This window comes from Simochromis diagramma, unplaced genomic scaffold (genome assembly GCF_900408965.1).
Source record: "Simochromis diagramma unplaced genomic scaffold, fSimDia1.1 OVJJ01000585.1, whole genome shotgun sequence".
Taxonomy (NCBI): domain Eukaryota; kingdom Metazoa; phylum Chordata; class Actinopteri; order Cichliformes; family Cichlidae; genus Simochromis; species Simochromis diagramma.
The window spans coordinates 693,964-713,359 of NW_024387398.1; the positions used below are offsets into that span (position 1 = coordinate 693,964).

The 19,396-nt window shown below is 45.4% G+C and overlaps 1 protein-coding gene across 3 annotated transcripts; it reads right to left on the bottom strand.

The window, feature by feature from the left end:
- Window positions 1-1,972: 1,972 nt before the first annotated feature.
- pcdh10b (protocadherin 10b) lies at window positions 1,973-16,555 on the bottom strand. 3 transcript variants are annotated; one of them, XM_040010118.1, is made up of 5 exons: window positions 13,751-16,555; window positions 12,825-12,883; window positions 12,560-12,666; window positions 5,266-5,601; window positions 1,973-3,697 (listed from the first exon to the last, which is right to left on the bottom strand). In XM_040010118.1, exons 1-5 carry the CDS (start codon window positions 16,097-16,099, stop codon window positions 3,678-3,680), a joined length of 2,871 nt encoding a protein of 956 aa, XP_039866052.1. In that variant the 5' UTR covers window positions 16,100-16,555; the 3' UTR covers window positions 1,973-3,677. The 3 variants fall into 3 exon arrangements, with proteins under 3 accessions (XP_039866052.1, XP_039866050.1, XP_039866051.1); XM_040010116.1 differs by having other exon boundaries at window positions 13,586-16,554; XM_040010117.1 differs by having other exon boundaries at window positions 5,444-5,601; window positions 13,586-16,553.
- Window positions 16,556-19,396: the final 2,841 nt, after the last annotated feature.

Genomic DNA, 19,396 nt, shown 5'->3' on the forward strand with positions numbered 1-19,396 from the left:
ATTGTAAGCCTTTCCTTTTTGTTCTTAATTTATCTTTCATTATACTCTAATGGTTTTTCTCATTTGGAGCCGAGTGTGCACAAACGCACATGGAAATTAAAACTTTTTGGTTTGTGACAGAGATTAGCGTCGAGTGGAGGTCAAAAATAATAGCTTCCATTTAACAAGAAAATAGATATGATTATACTGAACTTGCTCTTCCTTCAACTATTGTCCTCAATCTAAATGGCGCTGCTCTGATAGCTCTGCCCTCATTACGCAGCAACAAAAGGCCCGGGGTCAGTGCTTCACACTCAGCCAACTCGCTATTTGTCGTCCTATTTTTCACTTCTCATTCTGAAGCCTACAAAGTGAGACGTTTCTGTCGTATTTACCCTGTTTGCTTGGAATATTTATACAGGGTGGGTCATTTCTATGGATACAGCGTAATAACATGGGAATGGTTGGTGATATTAAAGTCCTGTTTGTGGCACATTAGTATATGTGAGGGGCAAACTCCTCAAGATGGGTGGTGACCATGGTGGCCATTTAGAAGTCGGCCATCTTGGATAACTTTTCTTTTTGTTTCAATAGGAAGAGGGCCATGTGACACATCAGACTTATTGGTAATGTCACAAGAACAACAATGGTGTGCTTGGTTTCAGCGTAACCATTCCCATGTTATTACGCTGTATCCATAGAAATGGCCCACCCTGTAGTTTGCACCAACAAAGATTCTTCTTTTTTTGATGGCAGATGAACAAATCAATGAATATTCAGTTTGTGCTGGAAGATTAAGCCTGCAGATTAGTCTGATGTCTACCTTGTTATTGGTTCATCACCATCTGTAAATACTATAATCTACCTTGGATTACAGCTTCAACATCTCCTTCAGTCTGATGAAAACATGCAGCGAGATCTCTAAATCTGCAGAGCTGAAAAGAAACAAGTGGATTAAAAATGAGTGGACATGACAACGAAGGACAATAAAGCTGATGTTTTTTCTTTCAAAAACTAAAAATACTGCATCGAGCTCACGTTCACCTGTCATTGTGTGTTTGGTAAAGTAATCCTGAGTGCTGGTTTGTGCTTAGATTAGAGCTGGAAAGCTTTGGTCACTGAGCTCGGTCCAAAGTGTTTTACCTGAACGGGCTCTTAAACCTCCTGCTTGAAGCTTTAAAAAAGCTCCACCGTGTAACCAAACGACAGGTCTGTGATAAACCGCCACCTTCTGCAGGGCACTGTGGCATCATCTGCCAAACAGCTTCAGTCTGACCCCAAACTCATTCGTCAATCTGCCTCACAGCTGTACACATTCATTTCATCGTTGATAATTAGAGTTAATGAGAGGTAGCATGTTCTTTACAGAAGGCTAAACACACACACACATATACCTTATTATGTCAGGTGGGTTTGGCTGCTGCCTTCTGCACTCATTCAGTTTTGTCTCATATTAAAATTTGTAACAACTGTGCAGAAAAACAAAAACACTTCACTCGTCTCCACATTGAAAATTATCTCAGTGATAGTTTAAATATAAGCTGTTGGAACATTTAAATGCAAACTGACATAAAACACACACATACTTATCATTTTGATTATAACACAGCGGCCCCTCGTTTATCGCGGGAGTTACGATCCAAAAATAACCCGCGATGGGTGAAATCTGCGAAGTAACCAGCTTTATTTTTTACAATTATTATAGATGTTTAAGGCTGTAAAACCCCTCACTGCACACTTTATACTCTTTTCTCAGACAGGCAGGAACATTTTCACACTTTTCTCTCTTGTTTAAACTCTCAAAGTTCAAACCTTCTTAGAAAAATAAGTCCAGTATTATAGAATGAAACCAAAGATCAAACCCTGTTTTCAGGTCCAGAACACGGGATAGAGCAGCTGTGAGAGAATCCAACATCAAGGAATCATTAATGAATCAATGGTGCAGAAGTAAAGGAAGCAAGAAGAACGAGATGAGTAAAGTTGTTTCCTTTTCACTCGTAATAATAATTCAGAGTCACACTGCTAGCGATCGAAGATTTATGTAAATGTGACGAGCTGAACGCGCTCTGTCCTGTACAGGAGACACGGCACGAGATGGTCTACAGCCAATCGGGACGCAGAACACAATACGCTGAAAAATAAAACATTGCACCAAAATGAAACAGCGCGGTTACAGCGAGGGAGCACTGGATGTAATCATAATAATGTTCCTTTGTATTTAGAATTTGCTTCCTTGTCGCAGAGATCCTCCTGAAGAGGAATCCTTCGGCCCGAGGATAAACGGACTTACATTCATTTGAGATCATTTGAATAAACGCAGCTTTATCTCCCTTATTTACTTTGGCAGGTCTGCCTTACCTGATACTGTATTTTAATTAGGCATCAGATTTGCGATGCATGGAATGAGCAGAAAGCAGCGTTCACATTCACAACAAGGACACACGAAAACAAACGGCGTTTTTACCATTTTTGTCATTTATTGTCGGCATATTAGTGTGTCTGTGTCTGCAGTGTGTGAGAGAGAAACTGGACTGCACCGTGTACATCACTCTTTGCATTTGATGGTGTTTTTGTCGCACTCCTTTACAAATGGACCCTTAAACGTTTTGGTTACAATGACACAGAATTACCATGGATTCAGTCTAAATTATTACCTCCATTTTACTTATAGATATGCTCTTTATTAATACCTTGAAGTGGAAAAAATAATGAAATGATGTCAAACAATAAGAAGTCGAGTTTTACATCTGCTAAGGCTGTTCTGTCTCTTTTTACGTCTCCGGCTGTGAAAACACCGGCGACCTTGTTCAGGGGCAGCAAACAGATCAAAGCTCTGAATCAGAGACCAGCCGACAAGCAGCACACCTTCAGAACAAGAAGATATAGATAGATTTATATAGAGAGGTTTATATTCAGCGTCAAACTTTTAAAAGAGTACAATAAACACTTCTCACACGTGACAGAAACTACTTGACGCATCAGAACAACGTGGGCCGACTGGGTCTGAGCCCGCCGTGTGGCTGTTGAACCGAAACCAAACGGATAAATAAAAAAATAAATAAAAAAAACTGAAAATCTGCCCACAGTCTTTTCTTACAAAGTTTGACCTGACCACACAAAAAGAATAGAAAAATCTAAAACAGTGGTATTGCATCTGAAATGCACAAAGATTCTCCTGTACAACTTGGCGTCTCTCTCTGACGCCTAAAGGGCTGAGTGGTGGTTTTTCTGGGTGGCTCTCAGTTGGGTTTGCCTTCCGTAGTTCATCTGCAGTCTTCATCTGGCTTCATTATCCTCACAGATGTATACATCAGTGCTGTAAACAGGCACACATAGAGTGGAAAAAGATGAAGGGATCAGTGACGGGGGTCGCCATCGTTCGTCCTCTGCGAGCTTCTCAGTCCTGCTGAGACAACGGCCATCTCCAGTAAGGCGATTCCTCCACCTGTGTTCCTCCCCCGCAGCCTCCCCACCGTCTCTGTCAAACCCGGCAGCGCTCCGAGTGTTTTGTTCCTTTGTGTTTCTTTCTTCTTCGTTTTGTTTGCAGTCATGTAAAATTTTCTTCTTTTTGTGTTTTTGCTGAGCGAGGAGGGATGAGGGCAGTGGAGGACAAAATGGGCTGAAAACTTTACACCCTTGGTCGTCACGATGAAATTGTGCAAACTCACGCAGTCTCTGGTACGTCCACGCGGAAGGAGCTAGCAAAGCCTTTTCCTCGCTGCAAGCACAGAAAACACAGAAGCCGGTTAGTTGTGTGTCGGTATCTGTGTGCGTGCAGAGCAGCAGTGACACGGCCTCACTCACACAGAATCACCGGCGTGTCAGCTAAATGCTGATAGATAACATGTGTGTGTGTGTGGGGGGGGGTGTTGTGGGAATGTTGGCACTGGGGGGAGGAGTGAATCCTGCCAGTTTATTTAGGACACCAACAAAAGGAGCGTCTGCACTCTAACCTCTCCTTCATGCTCCCCCCCTGCACACCACACCCAGGCCTGCACCTCCCGGGACAAAAGGGTCTTTGTGTATCACTGGCTGACTTAATGAGATTAGAGAGCTCCCCCCCACCCCCCCCCCCCAAACAAACACACAGGACAAAACAACTTCCAACAACTTCCCGTGTGTCTCAGTGTTGAACCAACAGCGAGGACAGAGCAGCTAATCGCTGTGCAGCTTACAGCGGACGCACATCGACTGTCTTTGTTCAAATCATTTCAAGTTGCAGCAGAAAAACCGCTGAAAGGCAACTTTTACCTTCATATTACTGCTTTATTATTTCACACACTGCTGCTGTAACGGTCCATAATCATAACTACATCATTACTATAAATACGAACATAAAGCATCTGTTCATGTATTTGTACGGATTGTCCTCGTGCTGTACTGCCCTCTGACCCCATCCTGTGTGCAAACACTGCACGCGGCCTTTCACAGCGACGACAGCGCTCTAATGTGAGCAGTGGGTTGCTTCACATCGAACAACTTTTGTTGCAGGACGAGGAAAAGCAGACAAACGCAGCCAATGAATAAAATATTAATTACAGGGAGAAGGCCTTTTTCCTGCTGCTCCCACAGCGTGCTGTGGTTTTAAATGATGGCACGAGGAAAGCAGCGGGTCTCTGATAATTCCAGCTAGCTGTGCCGGATGATGAGAGAGGTGCCTCTTCAGGCGCCGCTTGACAAAATTACAATTAAGCATTATCACCAAATTTCAGTGATTGAGGACAGATCTGTTTGTGGCCTCTGAATAGCAGTTTAGAAAAATGGGCCTTTTCCTGCTTTATTTTCTCTTTAATTATGTGAAACCGGTTTTTGATCAACCAGCTGACGTCTGCCGAATACGAATGAGACGCTCAGCTCCACGTCTGTCCTTCTTCTTCTCTCTGGTTAAAAACAGTCGTTCGTCAGCTGTTCGTGAGAGGGCCGGTGTCTCGCTTCCCATAACGCTAACGTCTCCACCCACATCAAAGCAACCTTATAGATCATAACTGCTTTTGGCATTTATTATTTGAAAGGGCCCAAAGACCACAGCGCTGCATGTGTGTGTGCAGATAAGATGGTCACAGACGGAGATAATGGAGATGCTTGAGAAAGAGGGAAGAGTTAGTTAAACACTCTGACAGAGGGCTGAGAGAACAGCGGTCAAATCTAAAATGAATTTCACGCTAGCTTCCACGAGCCAATCCAGGAAGAAAATTCAATTTCCAATCGTTTCTTTTTCTGCTAATTTGATCAGCAGATCAGAGCCGGGCAGGCTCCAAGGCAGCCAGAGCAAAACACAATACTCACTTAAATAAGCCGGGTTATAAGGTGCTCTGGAGCTAGGCAGAAATGCTTCCAACTCTTTCCTCTCTAAGGAGCCGTGGTGGTGGCTGAGGTGCTGGTGGAGGTGTTGGTAACTGAGAGGCGCCTCTTTGCCAAAGGTGGAGAATGATCTATCGGCCGTTTGCTCTGGGCTTTCAAATACCTCTGTGTCGGGGACCGAGTCCATGCCGGGCACATGGAGGTTGCTCCTGTAGTCGGGACCCTGGCGCCCGTCAGAGGGCACGAAGCTCGGCATCCAGCAGCGATCAGAATGGCCCAAAGCCTTACACTCGTCTGTGCAGTTGGAGAACAGATCAGCGCCTGTAGGGGAGGGGGCGGGAGAAGAAATTAAAGGTTTTACGAGCAAAACGGTGCACGCACAAGCTGTAACCAGATCTGACATGTTCAGAGTTTGCAATTATGAAGCTGCTCTTTGATTCCTTTCTGTTTCCCAGCACTGAGATCAAAGCTGCTGCACAATAGACTGAAAGAAACCTGTGCTGACACGCAGCCATCAACAACGTGGCTCCGCTGCTGCTGCTTCAGTACAAACACATTCAGCTTCATAAAGATTTCATCACAAGAAACAAACAGCTTATCAGCGGAGTTTAGCCGTGACGCTTCGAGAGCGACAGCTGCACGCTGATGTTCAGACATGATGACGCAGTACAGGACGATATTACAGAGTTTACTGCAACATGCTTGCAATGCTGCGCCAAACCTACTCTGTTTGGTCTGTTTTTCCACAAAGATTTTACATTTTTACTCTGACATCAGAAGAACAAGCGGCTCGTGTCACTGCATGGGTACACTGAGTGGATGCTTTCAGGGTGATTCAGTTCCAAAAGGTTTTTCAGTGTTTGTAACACTAATCGAGTCAAACAGCAGCAGATGTTTAACCTGAGCTTGCACCTAAAATAAGGAATCGGCAATTTGTCTCAAGCGGCTCAAGCACATCACAAATGACAAAAGACAACAGGAAGGTGAACATGTGTAACATATAGTGGACGGTCAGTCACCGTCTTTATCATTATTAGCACATTCTGCCATATTTACTTAACAGGCGTCTACATCCATTCAAAGTGGATGAGCAGTTTTTAGGAACAACAAAGACCCATCATGTGTTTGCAGTACAAACAGGCAGGATGGCTCAGCGGGTGGTGTTTGCACCTCGTGTCTGCATGTCGATGCATCGTTGTAGCGAATGTTGGGTTAAAGGTGCTGAAGAGTTTACAGGTACCAGTCGATTTAAGTGCATCCTTTGTAGTTCATCATACATGAAAAGCGCAGCTATGCAGGCCAACTGTAAGCCTTAAGCCAAATTGTGTGTTTGCTGCCCCATATGTTTTTGCAGTTGGGCCCAGATCTTGCGGACGCATGTTTTCGAAGCCTAAATCCTTGCGCGTGTGTGCGTTTGACTCTGTTTGGGGCTAAAATGTCCAGCTCAGGCTATCTGCTGCTAATCCCTCTGAATACAGACTGATTAGGCTAAGACTGCTGTCATCCCAGTAAGCAGAGTGTGTGCATTTTGTTCTGTGTCCTTAACGGTCAGCAAAGGGGGAATTTGCTTTGTTACAAGAGGATTAATTTGGCTTGCTGTCACTAGCAACTTGGAAAAGTGCCCAGTCTCCTAACGAGAGGGTTTCCTATTAAATATTAAGCAACGTGCCATAAATATACCACGGCAGGAGGCTTTAGTACGGCCTCTTACATGGAAGGAAACAACTTATTGTACACTTTGATGGAGCCGCAGCCACGAGGCAAAGCAGTGCTGACACACTATATCAGTGCACCTGCTCGCGCAGACAGCGTTGCACTGTGAGCAGCAAAAACACAGCGTGGAAAGAAGAGCTCTGCTTATATTACAAAATGGACGCTGTGTTAATTCTCAAAATAGGAACAGGAAATGTGGCGTTTGGCCTCGGCGAGGGGGATTCAGCCACAGAGCCACGTCACGACATCTTCTCAAAACTACACGTTCCCCTGTCGAACGAGGCAGTCGTAAACAGACACACAGGGCTGTGCTTAAAATGTGAATAAAGGTTGCAGGTGATACTCTTCTCTCTCCACGGCGTCCTCCGCCTGTGCTCTGCAGCTGAAAGAAGCTTCATAAATCACGCTCGCAGAAAATTGTCAGTGTCTGGCCTCCACTTCAACACAGGATTAAGAAGAACTATGTCAACATGTCTCACACTAAGACACACACAAGCAGGAGCAGCGAGGAGACGGGGGAGGGAGGGCAGCGAGCTCTTGAAGCGAGCTGACCCTCGTTGCCTCCGACACCTCGTCTCATCTTAGCATTCCGAACGCCGCTCGCACAGGGCAAACGCAAAGTCCCGATAATAACCTTCATTTGGTAATTGGTATGCAGAGGTCTGAAAAATGAATTACTGATCAGCGAGCTGTTACCACGGTGATAACGTGAACGGCAGGCCTAAGGAGAAATTCATCTCGGCAGGGGGGGAGACGGGAATGCGGCGGGGATGGAGGAGGGGTTGAAAATTGGATAAGCGCCTCGACTCGATCTGCTCTGAGTGCGCGACATTGGCTGTATTGATAAAATGAAGCAGGACTGGAAACGTGGACGAGTGGTCCCAGAGGGTCTGAATCCACAGCTGATGGACTCGTCACAGCAAACGAGCTCCTGCTCAGCCGTCTCGCCTCGGAGAATTCAAACCTCACAACTAAACCCACGTTTGCTCTGTTTTCTTAAACTCATAATATAATATATTAATACTGGTGCTAAGTACTAAGCTCAGTCAACTTTCTCCTTCCAAACATCTTTTACAGGTTCATGTGGAGCTGGTTTCTTCACAGTCATGTCAGGAGTTTACACAGTGAATCACAAGCAGGCTGTCATTCGATACTAGAGGTGGGAATCACCATACATCCCACGGTACGATATTATCACAATATTTAACTCATGATACGATATTATTGCAATTTTTTAAAATATTTTGCGATATTCAGATTCTGTACATAAAGGTTTATCAATATTCATTTTATCTAATATCAAAGTCTCGCACTCAGTCTTTCTCTCATTTCAGTTTTATTGTTGACAAACTGAACGGTTTGTATTACAGTCTAGTCCAACTTAACTGAATGCAACCATCTGGTACAATTATAGCTATTCTGAACTATGCAATATGAAAACTATGCAGCCCCTTCAGCAACTGAAGAATTTTAAAGTAAATTAAAACAAAATATAATTTTACATTAAATAAAAAAGTTTTAAACTTAATTAAAATAAAACATGTCTTAAATTAAAATAAGTAAACTGTCATGTTTATTGCTGCAAAAAAAACAAGTTAAACACATTTGGACAGTGTCAGGATTCTTGCTCAGAAAAAGGATCAACGTGCTCTGAAGTCAGAGCACAAAAACCTTTTTTGTAACAAAATATCGATTTCTGCTGTCCCTGTATCGATACATTATTAGCAAACAAAATATCACGATACTACACAGTATCGATTTTTCCCCCCACCCCTATTCGATACATAATTAAACTTTGGAAATTTAAATATTAAATATTTAAATTAACATTTGTAATGTTAATTTAAATATTAAATATTTAAATTAACATTTGTAATGTTAAAATTGTATCTATGTTATCAGTTTGTGAAATAAAAAACAACTATTTTATAAATTATTTTAACATGCATGTACTGCGTCATAACGAGCTGCTAACACAATATAATGATGTTATTATCATTTTATATAAAAGCTTTCATTGCTGGTCAAATACTTCAGATACTGCTGGGATCTCAGGAACACCTCATCTCCTTGGTGGTGGGTGCTGTGATGGGAGGGGGGCAGCAATAACAACACAACGGTAACCAAATGGTTTTAGTGCCAAACAACCGAGCAGGCAGAGAGCACATCCAGCTGTAAGACAATAAACCTGCAGACTCAAGTCTTCTCCCTCTGCTCGTCTCTCATCTGCTTTATAGTTTTTTATAATTACACCAAAATAATGTTTATGGATCACTAAAGATTCGCTTTTTCACATTTCCCCAGGAGGAGTTTGCAAAACTACAACGCCTGGAAATGTGCACCTCTTGATGTTAGATATGTGTGCAAAATCTCATACATGTACATCATACCCAGCCCGGGCCTATATTGTTTCATTCTTCTAGGTGGTGCTATTGAGCCATTTTGCCCCGCCCATGTCTGAAAACATGAACATATGTACATTTTCACCAGACCCGATGCATGTGCAAAACTTTTGAGTTTTTGAGCATCTTTAGGCCTTCAAAAAAGCCAATACATTTGCCGCCATAACAATAATAATAATAATAATAATAATAATAATAATAATAATAACAATAATAATAATAATAATAATAATACGGTGGTATTGCATTGGGCCCTAATAAAAAAAAATCCAGATGATATTCATGGATGAATTCCAGATGAATGATGAACTCATTAACTCACATATTTAGAAATAAAGTCGTTTATGCAGAGCTACCCAGCAAACATGTGATGTGTTCTTATTTAAAATAAATACCACTATGACTTCATATGTATTTCACGTGTATTGTAATTCAGTGATAGTTTAATACTCGAGCTTCTTCTCGGCTCGGCTCCACGTTTGGCGGAGGTAAAGACTCTCCAATAAGCAACAAAGACTTGAAGCATTTTAACTTTCGATCCATTTCCACCACTTAAAGCCCCCCCCCCCCCCTTTTTTTTCTTCTTGTGCTAAATTTTGCACAAAGTTATTCCTCCTCTTGTTTCATTAAAGGATCTTTCACCACCGTCAGACACTGAGGACTGAATGTCTTTGGGCTTTTTTGGCTGCTGGTCAGACAGAATCAGCTATTTCTGTTCAAATGTGACTCATTATTCTTGGCGTGTTAGAAAGGGGATAATTACACAATTAAGAACTCATTCATTTCATCCTAGAATAGTTTAACAGACCAATTCTGACTGTGTGTAAACCGCAGCAGTGATAATAAACATGACAGCAGTCAAGGAAGCTCGTTGAATGTTAAACAGAGTCTGCATTTCTGATTGGACCATATCACAGTCATGGTTACACACACACACACTCATAAGTGTATATTCACGTGACTGTCACGCTGCACTCAGATACCTCGAAAATGATATCGGCTCTGATCTGAGCAGCAGTTTTTCCTCCACACTCGATCCAAACGTAACCAGTTTGACTCCAATGCTACAAAATCCACGGAGTTAAACGGCTCTTTCAGCCGGTTCACGTGTTCATTACAGGTGACGTCTGGTCTCTTTACATCCTTGATGAGGAAAAACGAAGCGGCCTTTGATCAGAGAACAACAGAGCTGAGTGCCTGAAGCAGCAGAAAATGTTGGCATGACAAAGCAGCTAACCACAGGAAGAAGAACACAAATCACCGTGTCAACAAAAAATACAACAACGGCTACGCTTCAAAAAAAAAAGAAAAGGATATGAGAATAATGATGAACACTGGGCCTGCCTCCAGCCTCCAGCAGGTGAAGATATAGTATTTTATGAGGTAAATGAAATCAGTCGTGTCCTATAACTCTGACTGCACAGAAAGAAAGGAAGGATGAAAGAGAAAAAGGTGATGCATTCATGAAGTCTGTGAGAGCCAAGAGGAAAGCTAACACGTGGATTTATTAAACACTGATGCAGCCTCACTACTGACAAACTAGATTAGCTCGCAGAATGATGGCGCTCTAAGCCGTGCTATCAATTATCCTAATCAAACAACGACTAAATGCACAGCAAATAATCTGGGTAAAGGCATTAAGCTTTGCAACGAAGTAACTCATGCTATCTGCCGCACCAAGGGTATGCAAAGGGTATGGGACGCTGTTTCACAGCTGGACGTGCTGGACCATCCAGAGCAGGGACTGTATGGGTAGGCTAACATGTGATGCTAGCATGGTCTAACAAACAGCAACAGCAGCTTAAGCTAAGCGTGATCTGTTAAATCACAGACATGCTTCATTGTTTCAGCTGATAATCAGCACACATGTGGAGCGTACATGAACATAAATTAGCATGAATTAAGTTCTAAGCAAAGCAAGTTGGAGAAATCTGAACAGAGGCCCCGGGTCACTGTGTGCTGGTCCCCAGTTCAGCTCTTATTTAAATCAACAACAAATTGTGTTAATCTCCACTAACGCACCAACTCCGAGCACGCAGCACGGTTTATATAATCATGCAATCTGAGCTCAGGAAGTTTTTTTTATTCCTGTTTGTCTGTTTCTTGGAACAGTCGTGAAATGTAAAAACATCTCCTGTCAGTAAAACGCACAACAGAGTGTGCACATGCTAATAAAGTCAAAGTAGTACACCTCCATGCACATAAAGCAGATTAGAAGGAAAAATAAAGACGGTGCAGCAGGGTATCTGTGTAAAGTCAGGCCGTGCTGGCAGAGACGGGTCCGGCTCTGCGTGCCTCTGTCACTGAGCTCCATGTAAACCAGGCCTACTGGGGTGACACTGGAAGTGGCAGGCAAATTCCATTTGGCACGATGGGGGCGCCTGCTGTGGCTGACCAGACATGATGACAGACCTCATCCACAGTGGGCACCAAATAAAGAGCTAAACCTAGCTTTTATACATCAGCAGGGTCCTCTTGTAAGGCAGGGAAGAATTAAAGGAGAAAAACAGCCCGTGCATGGAAGGGAGGAAAAAACAAGCAGGGGGGGCGAGCAGTTAGAGAGTAACAGCATGAATAAGTGCATTAATTAATCTAATGAACGGATGAATTGCACGGTTTGTTTGCTACAGCCACAACCTATTTGGTCGGCTTCCCAGCACTCCAGTGCGAGCCCAGCCTCATTAACAAGCCCATCACATCTCGTCAAGTGGTCTGCAGCACCGAGTGACCGCGCTCACAGGGAGCAGGATCCTCATTAACGCCGCCACATATTTACAAACAGCAGTGGAAGCCTCACTCAAGACATTCAATCACCACACGGCAAACATCACAGTAACAAATATTATGTGTCAGCTTTAGGAGCGAGCACTTGGATGTGGCTCACAGGGAAAGGTTTGATTCTGGTGCAAGAGTTTAAGCGATAATCCCACGCAGGCACAACACAACAGCTAAAAGACCTCAGACGCCGACTCTGGCTGTGGATGATGATGACCTTTAGAAATAAGCTTTCATTTTTCCAGCCCTGCACAATGTGCTGCCAGATTTCAACAGTGGAGAGACGAGCAGCTTCTGGACCACAATGCTAATCAGCAGATCCTCCTCAGATCTATAGATGCCCGAGGGGCAGAGAGAAGACAAAGAGTTCATACAAAGCCAGCACTTACCAGACGAATGGCCTCGATTGGTGGCGTCGTGGTCGCTGTCTCCCTGCTCGCTGTCTCCGTGGCCACTGTCTTTGGAGCTGACCAGGTCGGCCTCCTGGAAGGCTGAACTGAAATGAAGAGAACATTAAAATAAAGCCTATGAAAGACGACCTCGCTTTGTTTTTCTTAATCCATGTCAGCATCACAGTAATGGGAGATATCAGCAAATGAGCTAGAAGCAGACCAGCTGGTAGAAGAGCAGGTAGAAGGCTTTTTCCATATTTACCTGTTGACACGTCGCGGCCTGTCGACCAAGTAGCTGAGTTCAGCTCGCTGGTGTTTGGTCTGAAAGAGAAGGGGCAGCTTTTAGTGCGTCTCCTTATGTAGAGAAAACAAAGCAGCAGAAAAACAAAAGAACATTACATCCATCGAGCCAGAGACGACACAACCCACACAGCTTTGAGTTGACGTAACTATTACATGTGTCATTCATCTCCACCAGTGGAGACTTCCTTCCCACAGGGAGGGGAAGCTCTGCAGACATGTTGCCAAGGTGCAAGGTGAAGTAGCGCACCTATGTAGGCTGCAGCAGCCCAGAGATGCAACATTTTGAACAGTATATATTTAATCCTGGGTGACTGGGCTTCACGCACACATATACACCCATTATACTCCCACACCCACCAGCAGCCTCTTTGCCAACATACATTGTCTTTATACACCTTTCCTAATTTATCAGCCGTGGAAGCACATCATAAACATGCAGTCGTTGCTGTTTAAGGATCGCAAAAGTCAAGGTTTCTCATTTCTATATCTGCTTTCCTTTTCTATTACATTGTGTTACAGTTGATGTATCGACACTCAGTAACACCCATCTGAGGAGCTAGCATGCCAGTGAAGTGAAATTTGGGGGATGAAATGGCTCCTGAATGTCTCTGGTTTATATTTCATTCTTATCAGACGTCTAAGGGGACATGAATCAGGTTTAGGCATGCGGAGGAACTCAGATGGAAAGGTTTAAACCGCAGGCAGGAGAGGGGCTCTTACCTCATTTGATAAAATGCTGCCGTTTGATATGATGTCAGGCTGCTGGTCTGTGTACCCTGTCACTATGGCCCCACACGGGTTGTGATCGGTGTCTGTGCTCCTAGAAGGACTACATGGCTTTAGGAACATGAGGTCAGTTTTGGCAGACTCTGGAGTGAGACATACCTGGTAGCAATAGTTCTGGTTTTGGTGGTGGGAGCCAAAGCTCCCAGATTCCTCCACAGGGACTTGAGCTGTGCCAGCCCCGCTGACGTTAACGGCACTTTGCACCAGCATGATATCCGATTTGCTGAGCTTTTTCTTGCGGGCCCTGCCCTGCCGCGAGCAGCAGGAGCTGCAGCCAAAACAGCAGTCACTGGTCAGGCAAGTATAGATGTTAAGCTTTTTGTCCTTCTGACAGCGCACAGCCAGCACAATCATAACCAGGAGGAAGATGAAGGAGACGGAGCCCAGGGCGATGATAAGGATGAGAGTGAGGTCCAGGGTGCTGTCCTTTGCCTTGGAGGTCCCGCCTTTCTCCCCACCGCCACGGCCTTCAGCCACACTGTCCACCAGCACCACCAGCACGCTGGCGCTAGAGGACAGAGGCGGCTGGCCGTGGTCTCGCACCTCAATCAACAGGTCGTACTGCTGATGGGGGTCTCGCTTGACCGATACCCGCCTCGCAGTCCTGAGTTCACCTGTTCTCCAGTCCATCCTGAACATGCCATTCTCGTTTCCCCTCTGGATGCTGTAGGACAGACGAGCGTTCTCTCCATCATCCGCATCCATGGCCACGACACGTGTCACCAGATAGCCTGGCTCAGCAGAGCGAGGCAGGGGCTCCTTGGCTGTGCCATTCTTTCCCAGGGGAGCCAGCACTAGTGGGGCGTTGTCATTCTGGTCCACAATGATGACTTTAACAGTGGCATTGGAGGAGAGCTCTGGGGTCCCTGCGTCTTTGGCCTTGACCATGAACGTGAACTCCTTCAGCTGCTCATAATCGAACGATCTGAGAGCATAGAGATAGCCTGTCTCCTCGTTGATTGACACGTAGGTTTTGACTGACATGCCCTGGATGTCACACTCTAATATGGAGTAGCTGATGACAGCATTCTGCCCAATGTCCGGGTCCAGGGCCGTCACCGCGTGTATGTACGCCCCTGGCACGTTGTTTTCTGTCACGTACACGTCATATACGGGCTGTGTGAACGTGGGCGCGTTGTCGTTTTCGTCTGACACCTGCACTCGAATGGATTTACTGGTGGCCAGTGACGGCGTTCCTTTATCGCGCGCGACCACAGTGACGGGGTAGGAGTCCGCCTGCTCGCGGTTCAGCGGCCCGTCGGTGACTATAGTGAAGTAATTTTTAAAGGAAGATTTCAGTTTAAACGGGACGTCACCGAGGATCTCCACGTGGACCTGTCCGTTCTCCTCTGCGTCCCGATCCGTGACGCTCAGCAGCGCGATCACGGTCCCGGGAGCCGCATTCTCGCTCACCGACTCCGTGACAGTGCTGAAAGTAATTTCCGGTGCGTTGTCGTTCACGTCGCTGAGTTTGACGAGGACTTTACAGTGCGCGGGCACGGCGTTTGGTCCCAGATCTTTGGCCTGAACAAAGATTTGATAGAGGCTGCTCTCCTCGAAATCCACCTCTCCGCGCACCTCGATGCGCCCGGTGCGTGAATCTATAGAGAACAGGTCTTTGACGCGGCTGGAGATGTGGTTGCTGAATGAATAAACGATTTCTCCATTCAGTCCCTCGTCCAGGTCGGTGGCGTTCAGCTGTATGACGAGCGTGCCCAGCGGCGCGTTCTCCGACAGGCTCACCGTGTACACCGGCTGCTCAAACACGGGCACGTTGTCGTTAGAGTCCAACACTTTGACGACGAGCAGCGCGGTGCCAGTCCGCGGAGGCTGACCGCCGTCCACGGCGGTTAGCACGTACCTGTGCGCCGTCTGCTGCTCCCGGTCCAGCGGCTTCTCCAACACAAGCTCCGCGAACTTGTTCCCGTCCGTCTGGGTCTGCACGTCCAGGTAAAAGAAGTTGTTCGTGGTGATATCGTACGTGCGTAAAGCGTTGGAGCCAACGTCCGGGTCGAACGCGCTCTCCAAGGGGAAGCGGGTGCCCGGAGTGGCGCTCTCTGAGATCTCCACCGTGATATCGGTCTCCGGGAAACTGGGTGGGTTGTCGTTAATGTCCACCACTTCGATTTCAACCCGGAATAGTTCTAATGGGTTCTCCAAGAACACCTCCATGTTTAGCTGACAGCTCGCACTCTGCTTGCAAATCTGCTCCCGGTCGATTTTCTCGTTAACGAACAGGACCCCGTTCTCCAGGTTCACCTCCAGATAGGGTGTCCGAGAGTTGGGCACCACTTGGAAGCGCCGGGAGGCTAGCTTGGTGAGGTCCAGACCCAGGTCCTCGGCAATATTTCCCACCAATGTGCCATGGTCCGCCTCCTCCGGGACAGAGTAGCGTATCTGACAGAGCACTCCATCCGCGATGCACAGGACAAGCAAAAGCACAATCATCGCCGTGAAAACAAGTGCACTTGGGTAAAAATATCATATATGTTAGTGAAAAAATGTCAGTTTACATCACCCATTACAGTAAATGCGTAAAGTCTCCAAAATGCGTAAAGTCTCTGTAAATGTACAAGAGGTCCGGAAAACTCTGTGGGATTAAAAAAAGGCGCATTTCATTTCTGACAGGAATCCAAAGGACTCGATGATATTTTTCACTTTTAAAAACTGGCTCTGTTACTTTCGCACATGCGTCCAGGTGAAGCCCCAGCGCACATTCCAGTAAAGCGCAGAATCTCAGACAGCTGAAAGTTGGAAACATAAATTATAATCCACAGGAAAAACATACGACTCTGTCTTCAGTGATGAAATCTACTGCAGACTCTGGCTGTCTCTTTCCTCTCGGCGTCCTGTTCCTCACTGCAGCCGCCTCCACTCCACTCTCCACTGATGCTCTTCACTCAACTGTTTGCTTTTTTCCCTGAGTCGCGCCTCCCCTCTCAGCCCCCGCAGCTGTAAATCACGCGGAAAGCTCTCTCCTGATTGGCTGTTGGGGTTGCTCGTCCGCTCGGCCTTCGTCTCCCTCACTGCTTCTCTGTATCTCTCTACCTCCCTCTGAGCGCAGACTGACTTCTCTTAAGGATACCTGCCTGCAGGCAAAGAGAAAAGGGGACAGGAGCGAGAAGGAATTTATTTCTCAAGTGCGTAATGCCCTTCCCAACTCGTCCGTTATAAAGTGCACCACTAATGAACCGGGGTGTGATTAGAGTGGAGCACTTGTTGACTTGGTGGCAGAGCCTGTGTGAGCCCGAGGACACGCTGGGCGAGCCAGGTTAATGCATGCAAATGTTGTGATATGCATGTATTCAGCATTCACGTGCTGCTCTCAGGGCTGTGCGATATAATTACAGCCAACGGTAGAAGCGTTACATCTCTGTTCCAACCACACAGCAGTGGAACAGAGAGGCAGGGGGAGTAGCACATCCGCGGAGCGCATACGACCCCTGCCGGAGTAAATGCAAACCAGGGTCTGAATCACGGCCAGCACTTCAGTGTAATACAAATAGTTATTGTCACAAGCATACTCTGATTTTATGCGTGGACCAATGAACGTGGCGAGAGTAAAAGGCAAAAGTAGAAGATGGTATGATTATCTTTTACTGTGAGAGTAGAAAACGCGCAGACGCGCTGTCATTCAAACATAGGTGCGGTGAGCAGGCTAATCGATCCGCTAAACAACTTCTGTATGTGTCAAAGGCCTGGGCGGCGAGGTTTCGGGGGTCCGTGCCCGCTCAATGAAGTCTCTGTGCCGTGTGGGCTGAACTCTAGCGATACACTTAATTCATAGGCTTTAGTAAAAACACGCATATCACTGACAGGTTATTGCAGTACGAGCTCCACTTAATCATTCAGTTCACAGTAGTTTGGCGCGTTTGCAGAAATCGCAGATGGGCCCCTGAAACTAAAAAGAGGTCACGCATCAGCTTTTGACCTTCTTGAAAAGTGCAAAACAAAGAGAAATGTGTTGAGGACACTGTGAGCTCACAATGAGGAGGTCATTGATCCACTTTGCTCCTGATTTGTGTCTGCAGTGTAACAGAGATATTTGTGCTTTTCTTTTTTTAGCGCAGTAACAAAATGACGTGATTTTGGTCCTCAGGTACTGGTGACAGGAACGCTGGAGTCAGCTGCAGCTTGGTCTGTATGTTGTGGTCACTCGGGGTTTCTGGGTTCATCATGGACGTTAGGGAAGATCACATGTCATGTTCACAGAATAAACAAACAAAAGGACGGCTAATAAGAAGAACAGGATGCAGTAGATATCTCAGCATGTTTCATCTACAGGACACCTGTCAGTACTTTATTCTGGTGGTTACTCAGTAACACAGAGTCAGACTGCTTTGACGACTGAATGCAACACATTTTAGAAAATCTACGTTCTATTAACAGAAATCCAGAAAGGTTGAACTTTGGTATTTGCATTGTTATTTCAAGCAGGCAATTTTAGTCAGTTTAAAGGAGGAAGCATAACAAGCTCAAAATCAAGGATCTGTACCAGAAGTGACTATTTCCTGATTTTTAATATAGATCATAGAGTAAATTTAGTTTTATGTGTATAATGAAATGTTACTTTGTGATTTGTATTTTCCCCTCTGGTTGTTTTATAGATTTAGTTTGACGTCAGCTGTTGGAGAATGAATTGCATGAAGGAACCGAGACATTAATGTGCAAAAGTCTCAGTTCTTCATATTTTGCAGGGAAAGTAGCAAATAGCCGCAGCACTTTATCGAAGCGTGTAAATATATATGGAAATGCAGTATGTTCTTCTTCTTTTGGCTGCTCCCTCTAGAGGTCACCACAGTGGATGGTCTGCTTCCATCCTCAGCATCCTCCTCCCTCACACTAATCCTCTGCTTGCCCTCCTTCACTGCATCCTACCAACCTTTATACTCGACGTTTGTCTCTAAGGGTTTGACCTGAGCGTCTCTCTGATATACTCCTTCCTGTCCAAGGACAGACATTGACCACAGACCATCAGAAAGCCTGCAAAACTAGTGAGCAAGAAAACTTTAGACAATGAAAAAAGATGGGAGGCTTTTTTCACAAAAACAAAAAAACATACAACAGGTGTCACAGTTAAATTATGACCTCATCACTTTGACCTTTGACCTTAGCTTAAACAGCCGCTCTGTGCCTACAGCTGAGTGGGGAGAGGAGCTGCTCTGAGACCTAGTGCTCCCCCTAGTGAACCACTACACAACACACACTGCTGCTTCCAACACACAGCCCTCTCCCCTCTCTGCACAAACTCGAAAATCTCCACAAACTCACACGAGTGACAGACAGTGAGGGAAACAGACGCACAAGTGCATGATTCACATTGTCTGCAGACTGTCAGAGCAGCACAAGAAACATGAATCGGTTCAAGGAACATATTTTCTAAATCTAGTCAGTGCTGCGGTCAGATATGGATCACCATCAAGATAGTGAGCTAAGTGACAGAGTAGGGCTGGGAGAAGTGGACACGCACACGCTCAGCACTAATACAGGGAGAGTTTTCACAAATGTGATCACAGCTCGTTCGTCACGTCCATGCAAAGCAAACATTTTATCACCGCGTGTCGAGATTTTACACGATTGTAACAATTTATGTTTTCATTTTACAGCTAAAAGTACAGCACGTTTGATAAAGCAATGCTCTTCTCAAACATTCAGGAAGCTTAGAGAAAAGAAGAGAGTGGCCTAAAGCAATCTCACCCATCAGATAATTAGAGCAGGAGAAGCAGCTCGTAATCATTAAGTGTG

Excerpts from the sequence above, each read along its gene's own strand:
- pcdh10b (XM_040010116.1), bottom strand. The coding sequence starts at position 16,099 with ATGATTGTGCTTTTGCTTGTCCTGTGCATCGCGGATGGAGTGCTCTGT. Across the intron at positions 12,884-13,585 it reads GCAGCATTTTATCAAATGAG|ACCAAACACCAGCGAGCTGA; the intron begins GTAAGAGCCCCT and ends CTTCTCTTTCAG. Across the intron at positions 5,602-12,559 it reads CAATCGAGGCCATTCGTCTG|GCGCTGATCTGTTCTCCAAC; the intron begins GTAAGTGCTGGC and ends CCTCCCCTACAG.